Source organism: Zychaea mexicana, assembly GCF_025766255.1.
Source record: "Zychaea mexicana strain RSA 1403 chromosome Unknown BDB00scaffold_7, whole genome shotgun sequence".
In the NCBI taxonomy this organism is placed as follows: Eukaryota; Fungi; Mucoromycota; class Mucoromycetes; order Mucorales; family Lichtheimiaceae; genus Zychaea; species Zychaea mexicana.
In genome coordinates this window covers 666,820-683,524 of record NW_026516670.1, presented here as the reverse complement: position 1 = coordinate 683,524, position 16,705 = coordinate 666,820, and the positions used below count along the sequence as shown (strand labels likewise).

The window sequence follows — 16,705 nt, the reverse complement described above, 5'->3', positions numbered from 1 at the left end:
TGTATGGTGCGCAGTGCATTCACGCATTTGTAAAGTTATAAAGCTATCCGAACTTCGCGCGGAGTTTTATAACACCCGATATAATCACTGTGCTTCGCTTACGCGTTCGTCACCTTTTCTCAGCTCTTTAAAACACACTGCTTTACGATGGATCGGTTACAACGAATGCTTGGATCTGCTGCTGCTGGTTTCGGTCAGGTACAGTGCAATATAAATACATATGTATTCTTCTTATAATACTTATTCATGCCTATCTTTATACCTCTTTTATAGGCAGCACAACCTGGTGTTGACAGCGACATTGTCGACAACTCTGAAACTGTTCACATTTCATCGCTGGCTTTACTCAAGGTACAAACTTGAGACGCAATTGAACCTTACCAGACTGTGCCTTATCAACAGATATATATACTAACCGATCGCATCTTGTTACTTATTTATAATAGATGTTGAAGCACGGTAAATATTGATTCTCAGTTTCCAACAACACAGAACACATACCACCAACAACCACCAATCGTCAACACAAAGTGCGAATATACACAGTTTATGACTGAATCAAACTTGTGGAATCTATTATCGTATAGGTCGTGCTGGTGTACCCATGGAAGTCATGGGTCTCATGTTGGGTGAATTTGTGGATGACTATACCGTACGCGTTGTTGACGTTTTTGCTATGCCACAAAGCGGTACCGGTGTTTCCGTCGAAGCCGTTGATCCTGTTTTCCAGACAAACATGCTGGAGATGTTGAAGCAGACTGGACGACCGGAAATGGTTGTCGGCTGGTACCATTCTCATCCTGGTTTTGGCTGCTGGCTGTCCAGTGTAGATATCAACACACAGCAGGTAAAGCGGGATAACAAGGCAAAAATAATGAACGAGACGTATCGCCGATAATGGTACTGATATGTAACATGTTTTTTTATCTTGCTGCAACTGCTATAGAGCTTTGAACAACTGAACGCTCGTGCTGTCGCCGTCGTCATCGATCCTATCCAGTCTGTCAAGGGCAAAGTTGTCATTGACGCTTTCCGAACCATCAACCCACAAACTGCCATGCTCAACCAGGAACCTCGTCAAACCACATCCAACATTGGCCACTTGAACAAACCTTCAATCCAAGTAAAGAGGACCAAAACTTGCTATAATAATAATGGTGGCAAGAGGCTAAATGCATGTGTTTAAAATATTTGTAGGCTTTAATCCACGGCTTAAATCGTCACTATTACTCGCTCGCTATCAATTATCGGAAAAATGAATTGGAAGAGAAGATGTTGCTGAACTTGCACAAAAAGAACTGGACTCATGGCTTGACCTTGGAGAACTTTACGGAGCATACCGAAGAAAATGAACTGAGTGTAAAGGTAAAGAAACGTGAAGCTGGGCTGCACCACAGGATTCGTAGAGATATTAACACGTTGGTGCTTTTATAGAAAATGCTTTCACTCGCAGAGGCATACAACAAATCAGTGCAAGAAGAACTGACAATGACACCCGAACAACTCAAGACGCGCCATGTCGGTAAACAGGATCCAAAACGCCATTTGGAAGAGTCGGTGGAAAAGGTGATGGGCAACAACATTGTCATGGCACTTGGTACCATGATCGACAGTGTCAGCTTTTAAAATACGATTATCCCTGTTTGCATTGTTTTCCTTTACTTTTCCGAAATATATATACAACCATTATAACCCATCAATAACCCAACGATAAATTATGTATATGCTATATGTCAAAAGAATGCGAAAAAATAGTACAAAAACAATAGGAGTGCTATGATACAAGTACTTCATACGCTATTTTCACTGTTACCGCTACCACTACTTCCGCTACTAGCTTCCACCTTTTCGTGTTCCTTCCAAGCAATCACTTTTCCGTGCTTCAATCGTTCAATGGCCTTGCCAATGTTTTCAATATGCACTTCGAGTGGGATTACGTCAGGTGCAACAACAGGTGTAACAACTTGGGAGCGCAATTCTTCAAGATCCATTTGAAACGCCTCCATAGTATTCAGCATGCGCATAAGTTGATGAGCTGCCTTTATCCGCTCGGCATCGAAATTCGTCAGTAATTGCAAGTTTTCCTCTACGAGCGGACGACGCAACCCCTTTCCTCTGACCAGGTTGATAATATCTGCGAGGAAATGCGGTTTGTCTGTGCGTTGATAGCTCTTTTCCTGCGCTGAAATCTCATGGACCGTATGAAGGTCTTGCTCCAAATCTGCCATTGACATTTGAGCCATTTCAATAGCTAGAATTAACCGCCGTGCTTCTTTTTCTGAGTACCAAAGAAGCACTGTCCATGAGTTTATGTATCCAATATGTTTTCACTTATTCATCAGATCACTTTGGAAATATTTACCCACGAGAGCCATGGCGCTTTCATACACCACACGCAATTCCTGTCTACTTGACTTTCGTGATTCGGCATCTGTCAGTTTTCGTAAGGTAAAGGTGTTGTACGTGATCAGATTATCAATCACACCCTTGGTTTGCGCTTGAAGGCTCTACCAATTATATCAACAAATCACATTTCATACTTCTTTCTTTCTGATGAAACCCATGCACACGCCACTAATATATATTGTATTTTAATATTACATACCTGTACATCTTTGCCAAACTGACGAGACCGGATAAGATAATCACCCAGCTTCTCTTGAAGCAAGTCTGCACTCATCAAGTTTGAATATTTGACCATGACCTGCAAATCGCGTGTAGCCAATTCCACTCTTTTCAACTCGAGTGCAGAGATCGCTTCTGGTCCGTTTGCCTGTACAATCATCCGGTCGTAAAACATTTCTTGTGCCTTGACAAAGTTGGAAAAGTCAGGTACGGCTGACGTCTGGCATACTTTCACATAGGGTCGAACCAGCGACATTGAGCAAACACTTTCCACCACAATGTCCGACATTGAGTGGTACCCATATTGTAATCCACTGAAAAGTAGCATTAAAGCAAAAGCTACAGACAAGATGGGCTTCAAGACCCATAACGATCCCTTCAGGACATCTATTTGAATACTGTTATTGTTTGTAAAAAAACGTTCGTCCCTTCTTTTCTTTCGTAGGAAACCTATCTACTACTGGTATATAGCTAGTACCTGTTACGAACATTCGTATAAACGTTGAATCACTATTGATTTCCGACTTTGGCATTTACTAGGAGTGTCTTTTCCTTTTGAAACGAGAAACGCGTTACGAAAAGAAAAAGAAGCCATTAGTGTAACACATCTGGATTTAAAATAATGGGTTGCTGTGGAAATAAATGCCTGACACATCTTGCATGAAAACAGTTTTGAACCTTGTTAAAACGTTCACCCTCATCTCTATAGCGATTGAGCTATGTAAACAAAACCATTAACGGTGCATATGTTACGATTGAAGTAAAATGATCTTTGAGCAAGGCGACGAAGCAAGACGTTTCCATGACAATATATTATCACCACTAGCGTGGCTTGATGTAAAAAAAGACATGTGATTTTTATATGATACGCATGTAGATATTAATCAAAGTACGTGATTGCGCTTTACAGAGTATAAGCTATACAGAAGTACATCCTTTAGAGCAGCTATGCATCGTATGTGGCATAATTCAAAAGCCCACGTTACCCATATTACTTTCCGGGTATCTGTCTCCTTGCGGAGCGGCATCAATGATGGCTTTGCGCAACTCTGGCGATTGCCCACCCTTGAAGTTCTGTTCAAGATACTTAATTTTCTTTGCGACTGAATGATATAGTCACCTCCTTGAGCAAGGATCGTGCTAGCACGTATTCCGTCGTTGACGCTCTTTATACAGTTATCCGGAAATGAGATGCAGGCCGAAATTAACGAATGCGGTGGCTTTTCGGTTCTCATCGGTTCCTCGCCAGGACAGTCCGGCTCACTTCCATGTTCCCCTGCTCGGATATAACTGTGATGAATGCTATTTTAGCGAAAAGGATTTATGAGGCTACTATGTATCATATAGGAAAGACTAATAGACAGCAGGATTTGTTCGTAATAGTAATATACAAAAAAACACAGCTAAAATCATTTCACATTACTCTATACTGAAATATTACATATCTATGAAGTAAATATTTGATAAAGCTGACTCGACAAATAGGGAAAAAGTAGCAATAATGCAAACATTAAAGAGCAGGCTGTCCTCTGCTGTTGTGCTGTTGTTATCGTTGTTGATGGAAAGAGGAAACTCGCGTGCGTAGCTCAGCAAGGTCCATTTTAAACTTTGAGCAACGTTCTACCAGCTGTCGTCTATAGTGTCGCCGCTCTTGTATTTCTTTGTTGATGCGACGTATCTCCTTTTTCATTAATCCATCCACTGACGTTTCAATCGATTTCCTAAATTTTGAAGAATGAAAAGAGACGTTTCGTTAGAGTAAGATGTTAAGTATCTAATAGCTCGGCTTATAATACGGCTGCTATTACCACCTAATAATTATGACTATACATACATCTGTTCCAAGACTAACTCTTCCGGAAGGAGCAATGTGGTGACAGTAGTGGCAATAGGTGGGATCGCAGAAAAAGGAATAATGGAAGGTTGTAGTACTGGTGGTGGCAATTCGGCATTCGTCGCTGACGATGCCTGTAAGGTTCCTGATGATAGCTCTGTTGTTGTTGTCGCATCCATTGTGTTGTCAAGTGGGTGTACGGAAGAGTGATGATACCCATAAAGTGTTTCTGCATTGTTTCTGTTGCTGTTTGTGTTCTCCTGGTTGTTACTATGGCTCTGTGAAGAAAATTGAACATGAGGATCCCATAAGGAGTGTAAAGAATATCGTAAAGTGTCGTCACCGTTATGAGCTGTCGCTGTAGTGGTCAGTGGCATCGTTGTTGAAGATGGGCTTGGTTCTGTAAGCAAAGTTGAGAAAAGCGTAACTGGAGAGCTGCTATTCGACTCCTGCTCAAGAAGTCGCCGATGAAAATTTCTCAAATGATTCTGAAAGATTCTGCTTCTTATGGTGTGCATCTGTGGGTCTGGTACCACTGATGTCGCTTGCTGAGACGGTGGTGCTGTCAAGAATGATGGAAAAGAATGATCAAAAATGTTGCCATTGTCGAGATTAAATCGTTCAGACGTCGAAGTGACAGTTGTTTCTGGCGGCACATTGTCAGTGACAAAAGCATTTCTGTGGATTGTTGAGTCAGATGTAGTGGTGGTAGCAGTTTGGTTGCGGACAGTCATGTTGCTATTATTGTTGCTGTTGTTAATCTGAGATTGCCGATGCTGTTGTTGCTTGATCCATTTCATTGTTGTTGGTCCTTGGTGTTTAGGCATCATAAAAAAAGTAGAAGGGACGGGTGGAGGGAGATGAGGGTGTTAGAGGCTGTAGAGTAGTGTGTATTTATAATCATAACAGGCGCACCCAGCGGAGGTGCTATGATACACTTATTTCATGCAACAGCTACACACACAAAGGCAAGGTGGGAGGATCATTTGATTACATAATGAGATGTTCTGATGACACCCAGATTCATTCGGTTTTCATTCATTGTCTGCAATTTTAAGTTTGGTACTACTACCTCAAAACTAGAACCTTCTCTTTATTGTGACAACATTGGTGGCCTCATGCACAGTATTATACATACCATCCATGCTTTTCGTTAAATGCTACATTATCAGTAACAACATGGTATCAGTGTTGCTAGTTGCTGCGGTTGCCGAAAAATTTTAAAAGAGAGGCTAAGCGTTGGTCATGGTTCTACTGCCGTCGAGCCATTCGACACGGGAAATTCGTCAGCATCCTCACGGTCTTTGGGAGGTATTAATATGATAGCGTCGCTTTCGCGGATTTCCTTCATGATGAGTGCAGTGGAGAAAAAGAATCCGCGACAAGAGAGTATAAAGCAGAAACGAAAGCGGTGTGTTGGTGTGCTTTGTCTGCAGAGGCTAAAAATAAAAAACGAAAATATTCTTTGTTTTTGGGTGATGTATGTATGATTTTCTTAAAAAGAGGGTATCGTCGTCATTGCTAGTAATCATACAAAAATGGGGACACTTTCACATGATCGTAAACTCGGCTATCATAGCTGGGCACCTCCTTGAAAGTATGCGTAACAATTGCATGTGTTGTGTGTATACTAAGCTGCAAAAGAACTGTTGATACCCTAGCTGCTTTAGTACAAAATTGGAAGTAACAAACCCTGCGTTCTGTTCGACGGTAATGGAAGAAGCTTATTGACATACCATAGGACGTGTGCAAGCCATGTGTTTATGAAACGTACACTATGTATTTGCCAGTAGGTTCTCGGAGGTGAACTTTTGTCAGTTGGCGTAGAAGTGCGCATGGTCGAACCTGAGATTTAGGCGTTACCCGAAGTGCTGTGTCAAACTTCTTTTGCTTCTTTACGCTCTTCAACCTCACTAAAGGTGGCAAAAACAGCACTTCTTCAGTTGCCTACGTTGGTCAAGCCTGGTGATGCATACGACTTGTTTACAGTGATAGATCTTGACTTTGTCTACGACACGACGCGGTTTCCATCGAGGACGACAAACTTATGCTGCGCGCGACCACGGCCAAGCAGTGACTTTCTTCACCAATGTCATTAAAAATTTGCAAGCTAGCTTGTCCACAGCCTTACTACATCGTGCTTCTGCTTAAAGAAAGGCAGAATAAGCTCGATCTCGCACACTCAAGGATAGCCATGACGTCAATCCACATAATAGAAGTGTCTGTCCTGACGCGTACTTGGCAAATAAAATGATTCGCAAACATAGCAAAACGATATGCGTGGGGACATAGTGACATACCGGCAAGGCACTACTGTAGTGCCAGCATCAAATCTGGGATGCGCTCAACTGCACTAAAGACACAACCAACTTTTTATGGCCGCCGTCAACAAACGCAATCAGTGAATGATCCAGCTACTTGCTGAATAAATACTTTCTTAGAGTCTGTTACAGCTCTCCGTCAAAGCTCTCGAGCAAGTGGCCTTTACATATCGATTTTGGCACAGTTGTCTCATAAAAAGATGAGACTCAATGTGGCGCGTGCTTAAAATACATCAGCTTCATTTACTATTTGTGCTCGGAACAGAATTGATGCAACAGATCCCGGCCAATAAATGTCAAAGAGGTTGTGCATGGTGCAACTGACAATGAACAAAGGTGGGTACTTCATTCCTTCCGGTGCTGGATGCTGTGGACAAGCACGAGTGGAATTAAATAACATCTTTGGGTAAGCATAATAGGGTTTCCTATTGGATATCGAGGAAATCGGCATTTGATATTCCATACACTAACTCGGCAAACGTCTCTCTTATCAAATATATCATAGAGATTGGCAAGTTTATAGCTACTGGCAGATGGAACCAACGAAAAGTAATAACTATCTTCAACAGAATTGAGTGGAGCGTAATAGAACCACTCTAAAACGGCTAAATTCGTGAAAAATGCCATAGCAACTTGCCCCAACTTGGGAATCCTCTAATAGCGTTACTGCAATGATTATAAGCTTGAAGAGTGTACGCAGGAATACATCAAGGCAGTATCATCATTACCACCTGGCATGCAGCTTTCCACCTTTGAAATTGAATCGCTGATGGGCTCAGGTCGCTCTCGGCCAGATTTTTAACAAATATCCAACTGATCTGAAATCACTGGCGATTGATAGCACAAAATACACAGATTATTGTGCAAGGCTGATGGAACATGTTGCAAAAAACCTTCCAACACTTGAAGAGTTTCGGTTCGCACCTGTACAAGATAAAATTGAGTTCGAGAACATTGTATTTTACACACGATTACCGGAACAATCATCCACAGCAACGGCAACTATAAATGTACTCAAAAGACTCGTGCTGCGACCGATCAACCCTTTAAACTATGACATCGATAAAAAAATTGTGCCCCATCTTCCGCAAGCATGACCACAACACCATCGAAACACTGGAAATCGAGTTTGAAAAATTAGCGGTCGATGCTTGTAATATTAATTACTACGAATCGTTTGATACCTTGTCTCAAAAGTTAGTGCTACTCGATTGCAAACGCTAGTATTTATCTTCAAAATACCAGACATGATCGGCTCGGGCACGGTTTCAGCACTAATCCCAGTCTATTTATCGGTTGAACATGTTCAAATTGCAGGGTCTGGCTTTTGAAACAAACACGTCTATGATGCACTACGCGACATTGACTCGGTATAAAACATTACAAATCTCACATCAGCTGTCGTTAAATGTGCATTTGCTTTTGATGACGAAAGCGACGACAGTAATAATGATGGCGAAGAAGCGTTTAATTAATAAGAAGAAGAAATATCTAGGAAGCGAGAAGAGGTAAAAGCAGCAACGGCAGCAGCAAACGACATTGCTATTCCCGAAGCAGTCTGGTTTGAAAACATTTTCAGTGTTGCACCTCAAGTTTATGCTTTATCCTACTCGAACGGTCCACCGGGTGACTTGAACTGCGACGAAGGAAAACAGTTCCTGGTTGACCTACCACAGACAATTGCTCAACAATCAAACCTCCGTAAGTTGGACTCGTACGACACTTTTATGTATCTACCATGGCATTCGAACAATGTTCTAGAGCATCTCAGCAATGCATCCAGCCTGCGGGAACTGGTCTTTAACATAATAAGAAGAAACATTCGTTCAACATGGCATTGATGCCGTTGCAGCCTTAACAACCTTGACACATCTTCTGTCGATCCATAATGATGTGAACAGAACGTTATCATCAGAATTTCACGACTACGACAAAATATGCTTGACAGATTGCTGAATAAATGGCAAGGTGATTAATTCTTCTACATTTGCGTGAAGCGAGAATCGACAGGATGTTTTAAATATGTCATATACTGAAAGGAAACAAACACTACAAAAAGGATCGAGTGATGTGAATAAAATCTTTTATTGGCTACTGTCGTACAATATATTCTTTTTAGTGCTGCATGGTAATGGAGAATACTATGTACACATTTCTCATATAGTAATAAAGCGACTAGAGTATCAACATTCTCAAATATAGGCAAACTGAAAATAGTACCTATAATTTGGGGTTTGAACATCCTTAATCTTTATTGTATTATTGATGACATAAAATGCGAAGAGACAAGGTCTTAGTCTCCATCACGCAACCCCTATACACCGGTTTAATACCAATCTTTACTGTCTATAGCTAATAGCGATTTAGTTATATATTATATTGTCATGTTAAACCTATCCCACAATTGATTTGTAGTGTGCATCAGTGGTACAGTTTAATGTTTTGAGAAGTACATTTATTCTATGTTCTTGATTTTTTTTACTACTCCTCCTATTTAATTATGATACGAGCCCAAAATTATTCTTATCTGTCTCCTCGAGACAAAAATAATCATAATAGCCCTCCTTTCCCTTCCCCGAGCTGATTGGCAGTATACGGTCATCATGAAGAATAGATAGTACATTTACTCTATTATAAAGAGCATAGTACTTCCCCTGATCCGATAGTTGGTCTAATAGCTACATCCTGTACAATGATGAGAAATCGAGAGAGGGAAAGGCACAACAACAACAACAACCTTGCCACATCAGCTCCAGCAGGAAAGTAAAGAATGAAGGAACCCTCTCCGTTATTCTCCCCTGCACATACTACAGCGAAAGTGTATTGCTCATATGATAAAAAAGTGGATGCTGCGACATATTTTCCTTACTGCAGCAGTAGTATACAGTAGTATGTAAACATACAAATGCAAGGCAAGATTGTTCATAAAGTGACGGTAGTAGAAGGACGCTCTATACCTCCTATCATTTTTTTCTGTTCTTCTCCTACCTGTTGATTGCTTCGTTTATTCCTAAAGGATATACCAATGTTTTTTATTGTTTATTACGTTTTCAGAGGGCCCCGAGAAATAACACTTTTTAAAGTGATATTTACAGAACCAAGAATTATCAGATTGCCATGGGGTAAGTTGCATCGACAATATTCACCATTACTGTGCATTTCACATCTTTGTTATGTACTGGAGTTGTATAAGTCAAGCACTATTTACGATTTTTTTTACAAAATACAACGTGTTACATTCGGACGGATTTTGTTAGGGGAGCAGGCCGTAGTAGCTCAAGAAGAAAGAGACTCGTCATTGATGTTGCTTCTTACCGCCGATGTCAATATATGTGTCGTCGCATAAACAGTACATCTCAAGCTCAATCTAGTATTTAAGGACAGCCCGTACTTAGCAATGCTGCTCAGTTTGATAGGGAAAAAAGTGGGACATTTACTGCTGTGTTTTTTCAATGAAATCAAGGATATATCGTAAGCTATCGACATGGCATCAAAATGGGAAGAATAAGATACTTTTCGAGCATGTAGTCGTCAATAACTAAGTCAGTCGAAATCTTTCATCTAACAAGCCTAGGTTTGGAGTAATAGTAAATGCAGATATGCGCACCCGGCGATTTTGTAAATGGGGAAACGTATTTTTTGCAGGGTACAGTACAGTATAAATATATCTGCAACTCGTTGATCCACACTCTTTCCCCTCCCACTCCTCATAAAGCAATATAAAAGCAGACAGAGATAGTATTATATGCAATAGGATGCACAGACATCATCCCCCTCCGTATATACTATAATTATGAAAATTATCTTTTTTATTGTTTTATGTACGAGGTTCAATTGTTGTATTAACATGAATAAGAAGAAAGGGAGGCGGAAATGCAGTAGTATGGTGAGAAAAAAAGAGATCGGACAGGGTGGATGTGCTTTTCTTGTGTTTTTTTAGATACTGGTAAGTAACGTAAGGGAGCTGGAGAGTGGAAGATTTGGTATACGGTATAATACAATATAAATGCACTTGTAATGACGTGTGTGGGGCCTTGATTATATAAATAAATAAATGAATAGATAATATATACAAATCCATCTAAATAAGTCGATCATACTTCCTCGTATTTTCTTTCTTCCGTTATCCGTTTTAGGGGGGAGGGAGGGAAATGAAGGGGGAGAGAAAGGCATTGAGAGGCCAGGAGACAAGTAAGAAGCTTACCAGAAGTTGTGTGTGGTTCTGTATGCGATATTGATGGATGGATAGATTGATGATGTATTTTTACTGCTATTGTACTAGGATGATAGTGATGGCGGTACGGCAGTTTCTCGACAAAGGGGACACCGGTTTTGAGCTTCAATGAGCCATTTATCAATACACTCTTGATGGAATCCGTGTTGACATGTTAGCACGCGCACGTTCTCCAGGAGTTCAAACTTTTCCAGACAGACATGACATTGTTCGTTTCCACCTACGATGGATGCGGCGACTTGAGGGGTAAATAGTTGCTGCGGCGCGCAACTGTTGATCTGCTCTACGGTCAGCCCAGTATTTCGATGTTCTGCCTGCCATGCTGCAACCAAATCATCATAGCTTGGATTGTTGTTGTCCATCCCGCTGATAAAGTAGATAATCCATCGGCTGACCGTGTATCGTCTATTATCCGTCTCTGACCGTTGGTTCCTTCGTCTTTCATCCTCTTCCTGTTGCTGCCTTTGTTGAAGGTCCCGTATACGTTGACTGCGTCGTACACCATCTGCTGTTGCAGCTTGTTGGGCTTCTGGCGATGATGCGGGCGATGCTGCCGGAGATACCGGTGTTGGTGCAGGAGCAGCTTGCTGGAAATGGTCGGGCGGGGTCGAGGTGACTTCTTGCTGTGTCCTATACCCGACAATGTACATGGGCATGACTACCTCAGGCGAAGACGAGGTAACAGTGGCAGAAGCATCGCTTGGCACAACCAAAGGCATTCGAACGATGCGAAAAAAGCTGTTTTCTTCAGAATTCGCTTCGGGTGGTAATGCACTGTCCAAAAATAATGACGAAGGGTCGAATACTGCCGCTCCTGCTCCTGCTGCTCCTGTTGTTGTTGTTTCTGTTGGTACCGGGGCAGCAGCAGAAGAGGTCGTTGATGCATAATGATCGGGATCGTCATCGCTGTTGCTGCTGCTGTTGCTGTTATTGCGACGTTCACGATAAGCATTGACCACAGCTTGGGTAATAACATCGGCCAACATGGCAGGGCCTGTCATATTCGCAGGTACTTCAACCACATTACGGAGCAAGGATGAAGGAGACGGTTGTCGAGCGCTACGGCGTTGTCGATGTTCTCGTTCTTGCTGTTGTTGTTGTTGATCGAATTGTTGCTGCGAGTTCAATCGACGACTGCGGCGTAGTAAGGGCCGAGATGGTATTGTTTCACCAGCACCGGTAGAACTGCTGGGAGGTACTAGTGGCTCTTGTTCTTGTTGCTCCTGGTTGCCACGACGTCGAGATCGTCCACTGCGACGGGATATGGGGTCGAATCGAGTGGATGACCGGCACAATCGAGGCGACCGTCGTGGTGTATTGTTGTTCATATTTCTTTAGTAAAGCCGAAAGGGAAGAAGAGAAGAGCAGAGATAAATTCGCTCATTCGTTTCATGAAAATCGGTGATTCATTTCAGCTGGTCGATTTATGATATATACACATGTTTTATAGTAGCAGCCCTCTCCTCATCTTATCAACCCTCTAACAAAAACGATCATATCAAAAAGAGAAAATTCTGTAGTATATAGTTCACTTGTACGGGTAGCTGTAATGTATGGTTGCGAGATAATAATAGTAATATAAGTAATAGTAATAATAAGCATTTGATTCAAAAAATAGAGTTACAAAAAATAAAAGTTATACTACTAGAAGGAGAAGATGAGGGGCAGATTAACTTCGAAGAAGAAAGAAGCTACTCTGGTAATGATGAAGAAATGCGGTCTTGCATCCATTGAATATCGTCGTTCCATCGATCCCGTTCTTCTGCAACCTCTTCCCGTTTGAGTGCTATAGCTTGTTGGTGCCGAGACATGACTACTTGCTCCAGCTTCTTGCGCGACTTGCGTTCATCTGCTAGCTGTTTTTCTAGCTGGAGAATCATCTGGCGCAGTGTGGATTCATTATTACCACTTTGCTCTTTCGCCAGCATATTACCAGTTGCTAATGCTGGTGGGCATGACAGCCGTCGGCTGTCATCTTTGTGGTCTCCTGCGTTGATATGTTGCCGGCAATGTGGACATGTGGTAGCAGAAGTCGTGGTACGCTGCTTCTGATGATGCTCTTCTTGTTGATGACTATTACTGGTACGCTGACTAGTAGCACCACTGCGCACAACAGATCGCCGTCGGAGGGCAGCTTCAGGCACACTACGTAGTGCAGCGTGAATGGCAGCAGATGCTACATCTGCAGGCAACGGTGCGGGTCGGCGTGGACGTGCGCGGGATTTGGCGGGAATAGATGGCGGTGGCATGGGGAAGAGATCTAAGGACGGAACTGGCGGTGGTGGTACTGGCGGCGGCGGAGGGATATAATCCTTGTCAGACACTTCACTGTAGACACCAGAATCACGCATGGATGCTGTAGAAAAAGGCGGCGGTGGAGGGTAAGAAGAAGTGGGAGCATTCATGATTTGTTGAGGAAGAGTAGGCACCGGTGGTGCAATGGTGGGTGGTGGAGGAGGATGATACTCTGGTAATGGTATATGCTTCCGCTGGGTGTTGTTGATGCTGTTGGAAGTAGTAGTAGATGCTGCGTTATCATGAGTGCTGCTGCTATTGATAGAGGAGATGTCTGTTACTGTTGCTGTAAGACTCGCTGTGGTAGGACGTTTTCGTAGCTTGCTGAGCAAACGGGATGCACGACGTTGCTGGAGTTTTTTTCTGTTGCTGGTGGAAGAAGGTTTAGCGAACTCGTCGGGACTGGTGGTAGATAAGAATTCTGCTAATGCAAATGTGTCGCTGGAGGTTGCGTTAGTGTGGATAGAGCTGGTGTGGGAGTATCCCATGCTGCTGATGTCGTCGTCCTCGTCGTCATCATCAAAAAAAGCCATATTCTTAGATGGAATAATAGCAACGCGCTGCTGCGTCAACCGATTGTTGTTGTAGTTAGATGGTGCCATATATCAAAAAGTATAAGATGATGGGGAAGGAATGGTTGATTGGGGCCAGGAGAAGGAAGAAAAAGAGTAGCAGAGAGTGAAAGAGAACGATTGGACAGGGTTCTTGTTAAATGACTTTAATAGAAGTTGTAAAAGAAATAAAAGGAAGAAAGAAGAGAAAAGAGAATAATTAGGTCGCGTCAAAAAATACGATGGTGTACCCAATTTATGAAGATCATCCGCCTTACGACCTTGACGGTGCGCTGTTCTGCTGGTAGGATGTGTGATATGCCGTGCGTGTAAGTGTGTGCTCGCATGTTTGCGTGATGCGTGTGTGCAGCCCATGACCCCTTTTTTTTGTGTTCCTTAAAGCTTATAAAAATTTGCTCGGTTGCCTTTTTTTGCACACGCACATTTGACTCCCTCCCCTTGCCTTACCCACTTGAACAATGGGGTATTTTTCTAGTATTGTTATTACTACTGCCACTACTGCTGCTACTATCACTACTATCACTGCTGCTGCTGTAGCTGTTAGTCTGCCTTTCTCTCCTAATACGAAAGAATTGTATATATGGCGTGTGTGCGTGTTCTTGGTTCGGGGCCAGCGCCTCCTTCCCCTGTAAGTGCGTGTGAACCCTAACAAGAACGAGACTCATGCTAAGAAATTGGGGGGCTTTATTATATATTTTATATGATAACGCTTCCCATAAGCAATCACAAACAGAACCCCACCATTTGTTTTTACCCTTTTCAAACAATCCATCACATCAGGGAGTGGCCCCTTCGAATAACTTTCTCTTTGGCTAGGTCTCTTCATCCGGTTTGCTTTAAACGGCAAGCCATCCTTTTTAAATGTAGCTATTGTTTTGAGGATGATGCTGCTATTGCTCCCTTAATTTCTTTTTGTTTCCCTTCAACTTCTATTTGCATCTATTCTTTGCTTGTTTCATACACTCTTCTTTTCATTCGTCAATGACTGCAGTAGTGTGATAATGCAGGAGAGAATAAAAAGCTGCTCGATCTTTTGTTCTCTTTTTCTTCAATTATCGGAACCGCTTTTTTTTTTTTTTCGCGCGTGGTACTATTACTCGATGACCGGTTTCAAAGAAAAACCGATACGAAATGCCTGTTTGCACTAAAACTCCTAATCAGTAGCTACTAGCTACTAGCTCTCCCAATAAAGGGCGTTTATAAACCCATTGCTGTTATATGCTGTAAAACCCACATTTTTCTATACAAACGGAGAAAGTATAAGGAAACGAATGTTTGGGTTTTTTTTACCATCACGACTAGCCAGACATACCGATGGAGTAGCTAGTACATGCTATTAGTCGATCGTCACAACATCTGTGGGGGTTTATTCTCCCTTTCTGTGATTTTTGTTACTTCTGATGATGGTGGTGCGATTGCTACACACTCCTGTTTGCGCAGAGTACCTTTTTCCCTTCAATACGATCATGTAAAGCTGTTGCTATCATTGTGTATATGAGCTACTGTATGGAGAAAAAGAATACCCATAGGCTCTTTAAGAGGTACTTATACGCAGTGACAAGAAGACGCTATGTATTGAATGTCTTTTCTACACTATCTTACCTTCTGTCTCCCTTCTTTCCTCTATTCCTAAGTTTTAGCATAATGACCACCATCATCATCGCGTTTTTATACACCAGCCCTCGATAGCGAATCGCGATAATGGTGGGCTTTTTGCATGCCCTATTTTAATATATCCACCTCTACAGTATGCTTATTCGGTTGAAAACAGAATTTGAAAACGACAGATCACTAAAGTGATAGTCCAAATAAATATGGGTAATCTATTTTAATCGACGGGTTGTATTTACGGCTCTTCGTGATTACAGTAGAACTGGTAAATTCAAGAAACCGGCTTATCTATATATAATTTATTGTGTTGTTGTTGATGCCTAGTAGGTTGCACAATACTTTCTAGTCAAGTTTGTTCTATACTGATACTCCTTTTTTTTACCCTTCCGTAACTACCTTCTGCCCCTCCAATCGCCGCTTTTCCTTGCAGCAGGAGCAGGAGCGGCAGCAGCAGCAGCAACAGTAGTAGTCGTTGTTGCTGTTCGTTGTAAGGCCAAGTTCAACTTATAGAAAACGAGTTATTAATAAAACTAATATTAAAAAACAAGTACCTGTCACGGCTCATAACACAGCAAGTGTATCCACAGAAAAGAAATGAATGGTGGCCTTCTGCTGGACTGTCGAAATCTCATGATTACTATAAATTTTTGTGAGCAGGACAATCTTGAGAAAACAACAAAGTATTTGATCATCTATTGTATATAACGCCCCCCCCCGCCTCCCAGCTCCTTCTTATCCACTACAGTACTGGTGGGGTTTTTCTTTTGCAGCTGAGAGCAGCTGCTAATTACAAAAATTACTGATTAGTGTAAATAGCAGCAAAACTGTCATCATCAAAGCCACCCCATCTGCCTCTTGCCCTCTGGTGTAGACGAAAGTAGACGTAAAGCTGCTGGCTTCAAGTTGCGTTGAAAGACGGGTTACCATATGCGTGATAGAGTGTCTGTGACACGAACACGATGTTTGTCAAATTTACTTTTCGCCGATCATCTCACTGACTTGCTGCAGCACCTCCTTTCTTTTCACCTTTCACCCGAGTGCATATTGTATAATCTTATAATATATTCTGCGTCACAAGGTTTAGCTTTCTTTAACTGCTGCTATTACTAACTCTACGTACATACATACATATGTGCACATGCATTTGTTATCATTGTGTGTACTGTGCTGCTATCGCTAATTATACGTCATAAAAGTCAGTATGACCGCGCCT

The 16,705-nt window shown here is 42.0% G+C and overlaps 7 protein-coding genes across 7 annotated transcripts; 2 read left to right on the top strand and 5 right to left on the bottom strand.

Moving 5' to 3' along the window:
• Positions 1-147: 147 nt before the first annotated feature.
• Positions 148-1,626, top strand: BDB00DRAFT_755750 (26S proteasome non-ATPase regulatory subunit 14; the record flags this gene model as incomplete). Its single annotated transcript, XM_053118852.1, has 7 exons — positions 148-198; positions 274-351; positions 447-459; positions 588-847; positions 947-1,123; positions 1,198-1,365; positions 1,435-1,626. 7 exons carry the CDS (start codon positions 148-150, stop codon positions 1,624-1,626), a joined length of 939 nt encoding a protein of 312 aa, XP_052984254.1.
• Positions 1,627-1,708: 82 nt separating this feature from the next.
• BDB00DRAFT_549154 (uncharacterized protein) lies at positions 1,709-2,590 on the bottom strand. The gene has a single exon (XM_053117815.1). It carries the CDS (start codon positions 2,241-2,243, stop codon positions 1,791-1,793), a length of 453 nt encoding a protein of 150 aa, XP_052984253.1. The 5' UTR covers positions 2,244-2,590; the 3' UTR covers positions 1,709-1,790.
• BDB00DRAFT_755788 (uncharacterized protein) lies at positions 2,328-2,701 on the bottom strand (the record flags this gene model as incomplete). The annotated part of the gene is made up of 2 exons (XM_053118859.1): positions 2,328-2,507; positions 2,606-2,701. 2 exons carry the CDS (start codon positions 2,699-2,701, stop codon positions 2,328-2,330), a joined length of 276 nt encoding a protein of 91 aa, XP_052984252.1.
• Positions 2,702-3,594: 893 nt separating this feature from the next.
• Positions 3,595-5,259, bottom strand: BDB00DRAFT_868120 (uncharacterized protein; the record flags this gene model as incomplete). Its single annotated transcript, XM_053126430.1, has 3 exons — positions 3,595-3,699; positions 4,250-4,346; positions 4,460-5,259. 3 exons carry the CDS (start codon positions 5,257-5,259, stop codon positions 3,595-3,597), a joined length of 1,002 nt encoding a protein of 333 aa, XP_052984251.1.
• Positions 5,260-7,833: 2,574 nt separating this feature from the next.
• Positions 7,834-8,736, top strand: BDB00DRAFT_868119 (uncharacterized protein; the record flags this gene model as incomplete). Its single annotated transcript, XM_053126429.1, has 4 exons — positions 7,834-7,933; positions 8,026-8,098; positions 8,276-8,481; positions 8,594-8,736. 4 exons carry the CDS (start codon positions 7,834-7,836, stop codon positions 8,734-8,736), a joined length of 522 nt encoding a protein of 173 aa, XP_052984250.1.
• A 1,831-nt stretch (positions 8,737-10,567) lies between these two features.
• Positions 10,568-12,443, bottom strand: BDB00DRAFT_802949 (uncharacterized protein). Its single transcript, XM_053121984.1, has 2 exons — positions 10,985-12,443; positions 10,568-10,813 (listed from the first exon to the last, which is right to left on the bottom strand). Exon 1 carries the CDS (start codon positions 12,340-12,342, stop codon positions 11,059-11,061), a length of 1,284 nt encoding a protein of 427 aa, XP_052984249.1. The 5' UTR covers positions 12,343-12,443; the 3' UTR covers positions 10,568-10,813; positions 10,985-11,058.
• Positions 12,444-12,614: 171 nt separating this feature from the next.
• On the bottom strand, positions 12,615-14,066 carry BDB00DRAFT_802948 (uncharacterized protein). Its single transcript, XM_053121983.1, has one exon. The coding sequence runs from the start codon at positions 13,909-13,911 to the stop codon at positions 12,706-12,708; it is 1,206 nt and encodes a 401-aa protein (XP_052984248.1). The 5' UTR covers positions 13,912-14,066; the 3' UTR covers positions 12,615-12,705.
• Positions 14,067-16,705: the final 2,639 nt, after the last annotated feature.

Bases quoted from the DNA above. Each gene is read 5' to 3' on its own strand.
- BDB00DRAFT_549154 (XM_053117815.1), bottom strand. From the start codon at position 2,243: ATGGCTCAAATGTCAATGGCAGATTTGGAGCAAGACCTTCATACGGTC.
- BDB00DRAFT_802949 (XM_053121984.1), bottom strand. From the start codon at position 12,342: ATGAACAACAATACACCACGACGGTCGCCTCGATTGTGCCGGTCATCC.
- BDB00DRAFT_802948 (XM_053121983.1), bottom strand. From the start codon at position 13,911: ATGGCACCATCTAACTACAACAACAATCGGTTGACGCAGCAGCGCGTT.